The sequence below is a fragment of the Sorex araneus genome, chromosome 1, assembly GCF_027595985.1.
Source record: "Sorex araneus isolate mSorAra2 chromosome 1, mSorAra2.pri, whole genome shotgun sequence".
NCBI classification, from domain to species: domain Eukaryota; kingdom Metazoa; phylum Chordata; class Mammalia; order Eulipotyphla; family Soricidae; genus Sorex; species Sorex araneus.
In genome coordinates, this window is record NC_073302.1 from 420,845,382 (window position 1) to 420,858,491 (window position 13,110).

General features: G+C 37.4%; 1 protein-coding gene across 8 annotated transcripts in view; it reads right to left on the reverse strand.

The window, feature by feature from the left end:
* CADPS2 (calcium dependent secretion activator 2) overlaps window positions 1–13,110 on the reverse strand; it is a 541,525-nt gene that overhangs the window by 307,870 nt on the left and 220,545 nt on the right. For all 8 annotated transcript variants that reach the window (XM_004602056.2, XM_012935474.2, XM_055143028.1 and 5 more), the window contains exon 4: window positions 4,169–4,249. In XM_004602056.2, coding sequence (XP_004602113.2) covers window positions 4,169–4,249 — 81 coding nt within the window. The remainder of the gene's footprint in view (window positions 1–4,168; window positions 4,250–13,110) is intronic.

Here is a 13,110-nt window from a genome sequence, read left to right on the forward strand (position 1 = left end):
TCTTGGGTGTTAGTCTCCCACTCTGTTATTCTATATACCATAGATGAGTGCAATCTTTCTATGTCTGTCTCTCTCCTTCTGACTCATTTCACTCAGCATGAAACTTTTCATGCCCATCCACTTGACTACAAAATTCTTGACCTCCTTTTTTCTAACAGCTGCATAGTATTCCATTGTATAGATGTACCAAAGTTTCCTCAACCAGTCATCCGTTCTGGGGCATTCGGGTTTTTTCCATATAATCTAAATTCTTATAAAAAAAAAACCTCCACATTTAAAAAGATCTAATATATTGCAAACCACAATGCCCCTCCAAAATAGGGGAGGGAGGGAGGTAATAAGAAAAGAAGGGAGTAAGGGAGGAAGGGTGGGGAAGATGGAGAGAGAGAGAGAGAGAGAGAGAGAGAGAGAGAGAGAGAGAGGAAAAGAGAGAGAGAAGCTCCTGCCATAAAGGCAGGTGGTGGGGGAGGGGGTGTCAGTTTTGCAAGGGTCTATCTCACAGTGATTCAATAAAAAGTTTTAAAAAATCTAATATTTGAAGCTTAAGTACGCCTAAAATTATCTAATTTGACTCTAGTTTTGAAATCTAGTTTGAACTATTATACACTGAATGACATCTGCATTATTTATTTTATATTTGTCCAAATCATGTTATTATGACTAAAAATTGCATTTTAGAAATGTAAAATATGTTAACAGGTTTGCAAGTTTACATGTACCATTTTTATTCAAAATTTCAAGGTGTTATAATGTGTGTGTGTGTAGATGTTTATATAAGTGCATGTATATACTCATACATACACTTACCTTTGGGGCCTGAGATAATTTAAGGGTTAAGGTGTTTGCCTTGCATATATATGACTGACTTGGTTTAATCCACAATTAACATGGTCCCCCAAGCACCACTTCCGTATTATCCCCAAGAAAATAGCCCCAGAGAATCTCTGGGTGTCTTAGTTCCCCACCTTTTGCCCCAGAATCTAGTTCTGGGCAGCATAAAGAGTCCGAGTTGCCGAGCACATGAATGCCAGGTTGGCTGACGGGCCTCCAGTAAAATCATATTTTGCTTTAGCTTCAATTAAAAACACTCTCCATTCTCATTTTTCTCAAGGAGAAACTGGTAGAAACCACTGAAGTTTACTCTTCTCAATCTTTGGAAACGGTACAATAAATTTTTATTTCTTTAAAGAAGCACCATTTAACTGCTTTGCGGTTTACTGACAGTATAATAACTTCATTTTAGCTTGCCTGGGTTGTCTCTTTTTCGGAAACAGGATGAACGGTACATAAGTTTCTGTGACTTAATTTTGCTGGGGTGGCATACCCGACTCTCCTCAGAGCTCATTCCTGGCTCTGAGTTCAGGAATGATCCTAACTGGGGATCAGACAAGAGTTTCCCACCTCAAATGAAAGTGCCTTAATCTCTCTACCTCCCTGGTACTGATTCAATTCTCTCAAGTCACAGCCTAGTCAGAAACAAGGTTATTCTCTGGTTTTTCTGTGAGTACCTCCCACCAATTATGATTTAAATGTTCTAGTTTTACCCTCTACACTGCTTACTTAGCTCATTAGCAGCTCCAACACATTATGTACACAAAGCCAATACTAGATTCCTAAAATATTCTAATTACTCAAATTTAGCACTTTGTCTTGCATTGGAAAAAAATTAGTTATTCAAATTTAGCACTTTCTTCACCTTCCCAGATGGAGCCTGGTCTTGACACCACTGGATGTTGTTTCTCCGTGCTCAGGTCCAGTCTCTGTCCCCTGTCTCCACTAATTATTTTCTTCCTAAACTTAGGATCATAACCAAAACATGGAAGTATTTACTTTTCTGAAAATTTGCACAGCTCTGTGGATGGCCTCTCTTACCATGCTGTTCTGCTCTCGCTCCCACAATGTCTCAGATTCCCACAAACAATTACGGAATTCTGCAAAACTCTAGTTTCCTTGGGCAATATACAGCACACAACCAGTAATTCTATCAAAAGATATTAAATCACAAGTTCTGCAGCAGACACTTCCTGGATAACCATGAAGATAATGGGCAGAATCATGTGTGACAGAGGACTTTATCATAAAAAAAAATGTCTTATGAAGGTAAAAGGACAAGTGATGACAGGAAGTGAGTGGAAAAAAGTGTTATAACTTTCAGAGAGTTGTCAAGAAAAGACCCAACGTGGCCAAGATTATGGGATCAGCTGATTGGAAGATACCCATCTATATTTTTCTGTGATGTTAGCAAATCACTAGATTTTAAGTAAATCAAACTGCTCTTGAATATGTACTGGGTCTCCATAAAATTAGCCACATGACTCAAGAACAAAAAAAGGATTTTTTTTCTTTTTGGGTTATACCCAGCAATGCACAGGGGTCACTCCTGCCTGGCTTTGTACTCAGGAATTATTCCTGGCAGTGCTCAGGGGACCATATGGGATGCTGGGAATCAAACCTGGGTCAGCCGCCTGCAGTGTGAGAACTGACATATATCTCTGGCTTCTCCCTTCTCAAGTCTTTATTAAAAGTAATGCTATAGCTGGAGAGATATCAAACCAAGTAAGACACTTGCCTTGCATGCTGCTGCCCCAAGGTCAATTATTGGCACCACTCTGAGTCCTACCAGCTCTGATGCTTGAGCCAGAAGTAAGCCCTGAGCATTTCTAGATATGGCCCCCAAATCCCATCTCCACACTGCCAAATTATAGATGTATATATGTACATGCATGAGTAAAAAATATATATAATGCATGATATAATATTTATATTGCATAATATAAAACAATGTAACTTTATTTTATATATTTATATACAATTATATATATGCATATTTACATGTGAAATATGTGTATATACATGTATACATATATATATATACACACATATATACACACACATACACACAAAAGTAAATGCCCTTCCAGACAGCTTCCAATTTAATTTAGAATTTCAGGAAAACATTTGTTCCCTCTGAGCCTCTCACAAACTCAAGCTGCTCGATTTTGTCTTACCTGCTCATATATAAATGTTTAGAATGATGCAGTGCTTCTCAAGCTACCCAGAGGAGAGTAACATGGCATGCTGTCCTTTGACATTTGACAAAAATCACTGTCCTCTGAGGGAAATGTAACTCTCTGACTCTAAATGAAGATCATCAGGCTATGCTTTCCATCACCGAGAGATTCCTCCTTATATAACTCTGACTTGATTCTGACAATGCATATTTATGTGACCAATTTAAAAAAAAATCAATTTCCCATTTTATCAGCTGCTACTCTTAGCTCTCATGAACCATAATTCATAAATACCTATTTTTGTTGTGAAAGCATATGAACAATTTAGGTGTTAAAACCAGTAGGGCTATTTCTTTTCAAGTGTGTTATGTTATCTCAATTTGGGAACATTACATGGGTGTATAAATGGAGCTGTAAACTAAATATATGTGTACTTTAATTGCTATAACTAAAATTTTTAAATGGAAGAAAAATACTGAAACAAGGATGACTCTGCAGAGACAGAGGGAAGAAGATAAAAAGGAGTGTTCATGTATCAAATATTCAAAATGTTTGACTAACAGAATAGAAAGAAGAAAAAAATCTTATTCTCAGAGCAATCAAGAGCACTAGAACCTCAAATCTACTGTGAAGGAATAAACATTTTATGCCAATGATGTGAGCTAGTGCAACAATTTAATACACAGCAATTTGGACAATTTTCATTGTAACAAGTAGTAAAGTATTGGAATGAATCACATCACTTTTATTTGAAATATTTCTGTTCATAGAAACATAGTGATTACATATTTAACTAAAATAATGTATTGAATGTGCTATCTCTGCCAGACAAACTTTAAATTCCAAAGTGTGTTTTTCATCTACTCAAATATTAGTTTGATATCAAAATGTGCCACAAGTACCTTAATGGACACTTACCAGGTATCTTGGTAAACAAAGAAAAGTTGTGGGGTCAGAGGAATAGGACAAGGGTGATAGCCTTGCTTGTGGCAGACTCCAGTTAGAGCCCAAAAATTTCACATAAGCCCACTGACTAGAGTCAGGAATGAACCCTGAGCACAGATCGAGGAGCAAACCCATGAGAACGGTCAGGTATAACCCCCACACAAGCAGAAAACAGAAAAGAGGAGGAAATGTTGTAAAAGTTAATCCTTTACCTTTGCCATTTTCTCTGCCAACTGCAAACGACCGTCAAGTTCCCTTCTGATCTGAGCTGCTTGTTCATCTGCATTATCCAGCTTAAAAAAAAAAAACAAATTACACATAAGTGACCGCTTAATGACACTGGCCTACAGGCCTACAGATTACATAAGGGTAAAATGAAACACAAAATTGTTTAAATAAGTTTTCTTGGCTGACATTGAGAAAAGAACATAGAACTTGCTTAATTAGACTGTCAGTTCAATTTCTTCCTGGGCATTTTGATTATTTTGCTCACAATAATATTAATCTCTAAAGCCAACAGACAATTAATGGTTCCATTTAAAAAATACACAAACCCCAAACAAGCAACTATTAAAATTCTTTGTCCATCCTCTAAATCAAGAAGTTCTTTTCTTGAGTTGATATTCATTTGCCATTCAGTTTATTTAATCCACATAAACCTCTTATTATTTCAAATTCCCAAATTGAAATTCTGGATGGGAAGATACTAAATGATGCCTATTTATTTCTTCTAAAGTAAACTATTCCCAGCACCCTTTAATTTTTATGCTTCTGCATTAGTGATAAACTTTTAAGGTTTAATTTGATTGATATAATTTCCCCACTTGTGTTCAGATACTCTGTTCCACCAGTAGACTCATAGTACAAGATATCCTTCTTATAAAAGATACTCTTTTATAATCTTACTTCATATTAAATTCTACTTGCTTGTCCTGAATTTGATTCAAAGAAGAGCATACTATGATTTTTTGATTTAAATTGAAAATTACATTTACTGTTCTAATGAAATAACACTCATCTTTTCCTATTACACCTGTTAATCTTTCCTTATAACTTAACCTCCCACAATTTTTCATTCGCTCCTTCTTCATTGGTTCACTGCAAAAAATAATAAGCTGAAGAAGGGCTAGAGGACACCCTGCAACTATGTGGGATGCACTGGGTAAGCCACCGAGATCAAGAAAGACATTTAATTACTTTCCTTCTTTCTGACTATTCAGAAGCAGAGATCATAAAATGCAAGCACATTCCTTAGTAAAGGTCAATCTAAAGGATGACTGTACTAAATAAACATGAAGCACCCAGGAGAGGAGAGACTGGTTTTAAGAAACTGTCTTTAAAAGATGGTCTTATAAAGAAAAGATTTTGCAAAAGATGAGTAAGAGCAAACCAGGTCAACTACATGATGGTATGAGAATGTATAGATAGGATGCTGAAGGACTCAGATATTCCAGTAAGAAGATAACCAAAGTCTGAGGGTAGGACCAGAGAGTGATTTTAGGAAGAACAAGGTTAGAGGGAGATGGAAAAAAAGAGAAGGATAGATGAAACTGAGGAATGAGATGAAGCTACTGATGAGGGGTCGGGTGGAACCCCCAAAGAAACAAAATCAGCAAAGAGTAACAGCGAACAAAGGTTACTTCTTTGTCACTGCTCAGGGAATTTGGAGTTGATGCCTGCAGCATATGATAAAGTTATTAAAGGTTTTAATCAGTGAATGATATCACATCTGAGTTTTTGGGAAGGAAAGAACACTGTCGCCATTACAAACAAGGTTAGAGGGGCTGGAGTGATAGCACAGCAGGAAGGGCATTTGCCTTGCACACAGCCGACCCGAGTTTGAATCCCAGCATCCCATATGGTCCCCTGAGCACCGCCAGGGGTGATTCCTGAGTGCATGAGCCAGGAGGAGTGACCCAAAAAGAAAAAAAAACAACCCCATAAGGTTAGAGGTACATGTGGAATTGTTTTCCTTTAGAAAAGTGAGTATATGGGGTTGCCTTTCTAAAAAAAAAAAAAAAACATTGCTAGGTTGATTAAAAAAATAAAATTTGTCTAGGACTGCAGTGATAGGTGGTAGGGTGTTTGCCTTGCATGTGACCAACCTGGGTTCAATCCCCGGCATCCCAAATGGTCCCCTGAGTACTTCCAGGAGTAATTCCTTAGTGAAGAGCCAGGAGTAACCCCTGTGCATTGCCGGGTGTGACTCACAAAATGAAATAAGTAAAATAAAATATGTCATGAAACAACTTTGGAATTAGACATGGTCTGTGTTACCCCCAAATTCACTTCTTTTGCTTTAACATGATTTGAAGGCAAACAGAAATAAGCTCTTTTTCATTGTGTCTAGAATCTTAACTACTTCTATTAAAATATATTAAGTAAAACAGTATGTGACAAGAATGTGTTCCTGGCTACTGATATCAAGGTCCTAAAAGCAAAAATTACATATAAGAAAACTGTCACTAAATATTTTAAATACACTAAATATAATATGGGATCTCCTCTGTCTCTTGTTTAAGCATTATTATCTTCTCTCAGAAAGATCAATGGGTTACTTACATCTAGAGAGCTATAACTCCACCAAGAAAGAGCATTTAACATTTTAAAAGGCCACTGTGCTCCTTGGAACTTCAAAAAACACCATTTAATACCTTTAAATATTTATATTGTTAGATTAATACCTTTTACTCCATTTTAAGTGAAATTGTTTGTCACTTCTGAGTTTTGCAAGAATGTTTCTTATAAGAGACAGTTTTCTCTTACTCTTTAAAATATTAATACCAAAATTACATTTCGTCTAGGGGAAACAAAATTTAAGGAAAGAAACAAAGGTTGCTGCACTAAATTTTCTTTTAATAGCTTCCTATTAAAGCAAACTTTTCAGATTGAAAAATTATGGAGGCCAGTGATTACTTCTGTCCTTTCCTGAACCTAGAAGAGTAGATTTCCAAATATGCTGTGCAAAGAAAAAGGGGAAAGGGGGGGGGAAGCTAATGTAATCAATACCATAAACAAAATTTTCATTGCTCTTCTGTAGGCAGCAGAACTGAGAATTTAATCAGTTGAATCAGTTGAACTTATTTTACATGTAGCAATTTCAATGTCCATTATTTTATTAGAAAGTTTTGAGAGGCTCTCAAATTGTGCTCAGTGTGGAGGAAGCAACTAGTGGCTGGCTAACACACTAAGATTTTGAGGTGTCACACTCAGATGTCCACACCCTGAATTCCTTGGGAAGCCCTCCAGGGCTACACCAGGTGGTATTCAGGGGTCCTGAACCCTCAACTATTCCCTCAACCCTTGTTATGAATTTTGAGTATTTTGTTTTTGCCATAATTAAGAATATTAATTTTACATGATTTTCATAAGGATTTTCCCAAAATGATAGTTTTCCATTTGGATTTTTTTTTTTGTTTAATTGAAATAACACTAGTTGACATCATTTAGACAGGCTTCAGAAGTTGGCTTTTCAATATGAAGAAGTGCAGTTTCATATTCAGTGTTAACTGTGAGACTCAATGTAGGCTGTGCTGTTTCTGTACAGCAACACAGACAGAACCATAGTTGCATTGTCACAACCAAAATGCCGATTTCGATATCATCACCTATCTTATCCATGTTTCCTTGGCATTATGTATACTCATTTGTTTATTTTGGGTTTTGTTGTTGTTGTTGTTGTTGTTGTTGTTGTTGGTTTTGAGGATATACCCAGGCATATCAGCCAGGTCTGCTGACTCCTGTCTCTCACTCAGCAATTATTCCTGAAGTTGCATGGGAGATTGTATGGGTACAGAGGATCAAACCCAGGTCAGCCACGTGCAGGGCAAGAACCCTACCCTCTATACTATTGTTCCAGCCTCTATACTATACTCATTTAAAAACATAATAATGTATTCAACATAATTTACTATAAAGAGAGGCTGCTATGATCACCATCATGTCTTATATGTTTAAGATTCTGAACAGTTGGAGTACGGAACACACCACACCCTCACTCCTTCCAAGTCCAGCCCATCTGAGTAAGTATGTACCTCTTTCTACTGAAAGTTTCAAATTTCTGTTAAGCAAATTTAGTTTTCATTTCCATGATGAAACTGGAGGTAAATTCCCATGGTGAATGCCCATAAGTGTGAAGCTGGGTTTTAAGATTTCAGTCTATATATTTCCTTGCTTAGGTGAATCCTCAATCTCCCACGTAAACACCATAGCCTTGAGGCTTTGTAGCAGTTCCAACCTCTCATGAGAGGTTCAACTTGAATGAAGAAAAGGCTCAGTGATCTTAAGTTTAAATTGGCAACCTGATTTCCAACTCCTGCTCTAGTCACTCTTTCCATGAGTCCTGCCCTATCATACCTACATATGCAGATGCTCAAACCCCAGACAAGATGTCAAATTTAGTCCTTTTCCCTCACAGCCTGGAGTTCTATTGACTTAAGAGTAGGATTATGTCTTCAGACCAGAGCTCAGGAGCCGTGAGTTCATGATCTACTATTATGAGATGGAAAGTTTTGCCAGTGGCTTTAGGTACAAGGCATGCTGCTATATATTTGTGCGTATTGTTATCGCTTTTCTTTGCTGAGCCCTCCAGAGAACTCGGTTTTATATAGCATGAAAAAGATGTTGGAAAACACTGCCTAAGAAGGTGCTTTTATAGATAGTGGCACTGAGCTGTTATTTTTATTATCTTTTGTTTTTCTTTTGTAATCAGAAGAAAGTATAAATGCAGTATCACACTACCATAAATTATGTAGTTGTGTTTCCAACATCTGGGGGAAATATCCTGGGATCAGCACATCTGGAGCAAAATGAATAAGACTAAAACCTGGGACAATCATTTTCGTGACCATGTATTTCCCTTGTCAGAGAAGTAGTGGACACTAGACCTTTAGATATAGGGGGCCCAACTGTTGTTCACATATGGTTTGGCCCAAGAGCAAGTAAATGGAGCCATACGGACTTGAGTCTGTGGTAAGGGCCGAGGTGAGTCTGGATTCTGTATTAGCTTCACTCTCTTTGACATTTCTCATTTCTGCACTTTATATGATAGCTGCTTCCAGACCTCACAGATGTCCTTTCCTGGCACAGCATATTTTTCCCAGGTTTTAAAGAGGGTCATTCAACCTTAACTGCAACAGATGTCCAAATGTATCTTTATTGTCTGCTATGTCTCTAGTGCCTATTATGCAGAGCTCTCTGCTGCTTTAATTACCAAAATATTTCACTTCTTGACAAATATTTGGTCTGAAAAATGTAACTTAATTTCTCTCCTATTCATCATACAATTACTGTTAGGACATTCAGATTCCACTAAGCAAGAGAGTTAGCCAAGACTTCCAGGGAATTGAGCTCATTCAGGTGGGGAGATCATTTGGTAGACAAAGGCATTAAAACTTAATCCCTTGGGAACTATCAGATTTTCAGCACTTTACTGAGATTCTCAAATGGGTGGTCAACTTAAAAAAAAGTGAAGAACTAGGTCCCCAGGAGAATCTTCTGAAGAAATGCCTTGATTCATTTGTTCTTGAACATTCCTACACAGTAAACTTGCTAGCTAAAACAAACAAATCAATCTCACTTTTATAATGATTTGTTGCATTCTTTCTTTAGGGAAAATGAGACCAAGGCTCTTCAAAATGTTGATCTAAATGGGTCGTGGTTACTTTTACTGTTGCTTATGCTCTCAGCTGACAGCAAGAACAACGATAAGTCTTTCAGAAACTACAAAAGTTGCATTATTCTAGCTCATATTTATTGCATACATTTTAATCTATTTTTTGATCTGGGGGCCATCACTCAGCATTGCTCAGGGGTCTTAACTCCTTGCTCTGTGCTCAGGAGGCATATGTGGTGTCAGAAATTGAAGCGGTCAACGGCATGCAAGCAAGTGCCTTCACACCTGCACTGTCTCTCCAGCCCCTGCTATTTAATATAGTAAGTGGTAACCACAGTATATGTCCCATAGAACTGAACTGCCACCGGGAAGGTACTGATCAACAGGTAGGAATTCTGTGATGGGATAGATGTTCTGTAACCAGAGCACAAGGTTTGAAGACAGAAACACCACTGAAAAAGAAAAAGAAAAAAACAAAAAGATAAAAAACAAGAAAATTTTTTAAAAATTTAAAAATTTATATAAAAAACAAACAAACAAAAACAAAAACACCACTGGACATTGAAGAACAGAGAAAACGTGGTCTTGATGTGCTAGTTCACTTGCATTAATTTGAAAAAGTCAAATACCATGCTCTCCTCATCTCATTCCTCTCCAGCACCATGGAAACACTGTCACTGTCACTGTCATCCTGTTGCTCATCGATTTGCTCGAGCAGGCACCAGTAATGTCTCCATTGTGAGACTTATTGTTACTGTTTTTGGCATATCAAATACACCACGGGTAGCTTACCTGGCTCTGCCATGTGGGCGATACTCTTGGTAGCTTGCCAGGCTCTCCGAGAGGGATGGAGAAATTGAACCCGTGTCAGCCACATGCAAGGCAAACACCCTACCCACTGTGCTATTCCAGTCCATGACCCTCAGTCATGGAAACAGTACTGGAAAAAAAGAGGAAGTTCTTAGAGAGCAAATCTCTCTTTGTGAAGCCCCTTCAAGGGTTAAAAAGCATGTGTTAGCGACCAGTTCAAAATTCATGTCAAAAATTGAAATGTGGCTTAGAAATAATTTTATAGGGTTAGGAGGTAGCTTAAAGTGCTGGAGGGCATGCTTTGATGCAAGGGGCCTACGTTCCACCTCAGCACCACCAAGTTCCCTGAGATCTGTAGGAACAACCCCTGGACCAAAATTAACCCTTGAATATCATCAGCATCAGGCTAAACAAGACTGACACAAAAATAAACCAAATTTCACCCACTAGATTTTATAACTTGTGATACCATTCTTCTAATGTAGTAAAAACTACAAATACCATACACTTAACTAAATTTGTTCATTCTGAACAAAAAAATCATTTAAATTGTGCCTTTCACAACACTGTTTATCACCATTGCCTTCTCTGATGAAACAGAAATTATTTTCTAGAATCAAAATGCCTTAATATCTTAGTATTAATATTGTCAATCACTCAAAAGGAGAATTAAAGCTGTATTTCCCCTTTAATAAGGCCTTTCTTGGTGCTAATATGAATCAACCGTGCTTTTTGTTTGCTCAAAAAAAAAATCCTCTGAGGTCAGTTCAATTAAAACATACTTGGTTCAATTAAAACATAATTCTGCTCTAACAAGTGACATTCTGTTTTCTTATAATATATATTTAACACTTAAGTTTGAAAAACACAAGTAGACAGATTTATATCATTATGTAAATATAATATTTTCCTCAAGGTTAATGCATATGCATATCCACTGTAAATAAATAAATAATTTACTCTATAGACATAGTGATTTACTAATTATAAATGAAAAGCAATCAGCACAATCCTTACAATGGTTCCCAAAGACCACCCAGCTCTTTTATCACAGAATTTTCTACAATCTCAGTGTTTGGCTTATTTAACAGAGCCAACGTGCAAAGCTGTTTTAACATGGCTTTCAAGTACTAATCAAAAGCCCTACGGAATATTACCAAATTAAGTTATTTCCTCAATAAGCTTGTTAATTCTTCACCAGCACGTTCATCACATATTATTTCTGGTAAGTATACAGCATTGCTCTATCCTACTAATTCAGCCTACTCTGTTTTCTGTGCTGGCACCCCTCATTCCTTCGACTCAAACATACACAAACATAGCCGTATCTGCTTGAGACATCCAAGTGACCACAAGCATTTTTTTAACACGTGAGCCAGCACGTAGCTCTGACCTCTCTCCTGCAAATTTCATCTCCCTTTTAAGATAAACATAGCACAGGGACCTCAGCCTAACTGTACTGATCTTTACCATGTATCCTACAACCAAGTTCCACTTGATCCTTAGATTAAAATTTCACACAAAGGTGGAAGGGTAATAGGATGAAGGGAAAGTCAGTAGATGAGGGATTAAATGAAAATTCATGAAGAGAAACTAGAATAATACCCTAATACCTTAGTCTAGTATTCAGTTCCTCTCCTACCAATTCATTTTCTAAGCTCCTAGGTTAATCCATTATCTAATCCATATAAGTTAGTTTATTTAGTAGTTTTGAAACTACCTACATTTTTTCCCAATCTTATTTTGCTTGCAATTTTTTTTTTTTGGGGGGATGCATATCCATTTCTAGGTCTTCTGAGAAGATGATCTTAACAATCACTTAGCAACAAAGCATGCTGTATCTGATAACATTAACTGTTGAACTTGATAAGGATCTTTTAATTTTGGTTCTTAGACCACACCCAGTACTAGCCTGCTTCAGGATTATGCCTTGATATGCCCTTTGTTAAGGAAACCTACTTAGCAACAGGAGTTGAACAGACCCATCTCCACAGTGTGGTCTACATAAAAAAAAATCTTTATTTTAATTCAAATAAAAATAAGAATCTCATCTATATTTAAAAGGCTCCTGGCTCCTACAGTCTTCCTGGCTGATCCATCTTCCCAGAGGTAAAAGCATCAATCCCCATCCCCACCCCACCACTTTATCTTAATTACTGGGATTACCACCCAGATAAGATAGTACAAGACTTTTTGTAATTTTCACTGTAACACTGTCATCTCATAGCTCATTGATTTGCTCAAGCAGGCACCAGTACCGGCTCCATTGTGAGACTTGTTATTACTGTTTTTGGCATATCGAATATGCCATGGGTAGCTTGCCAGGCTCTGCCGTGCGGGTGAGACACTCTCGGTAGCTTGCTGGGCCCTCTGAGGAGGACAGAGGAATCGAACCCAGGTCAGCCTTGTTCAAGGCAAATGCCCTACCCATTGTGCTATCACTCCAGTCCGTTTATTGTATAAAATTTTGCAATTTTACACAACAAAATATAGGTAAGGAAAAGAAGTGATCCCCCTAACTCTCACAGGCATGTATGATGATATGTAGGAGTCCGGTAACATATTGTCTGCTGGAGGCAAAGCTTTATTAAAAAACAAACAAACAAAATCCCTCCCTTTTATCTGTCTTTTAAATTATGTATTAAAAACATGATTCAAAAATAGCAGTCCTGGCATGAATTCTTGGAGAACAGTTCTGAGGGTCTTAAAAGTGCATTTCCCAAGCTACAC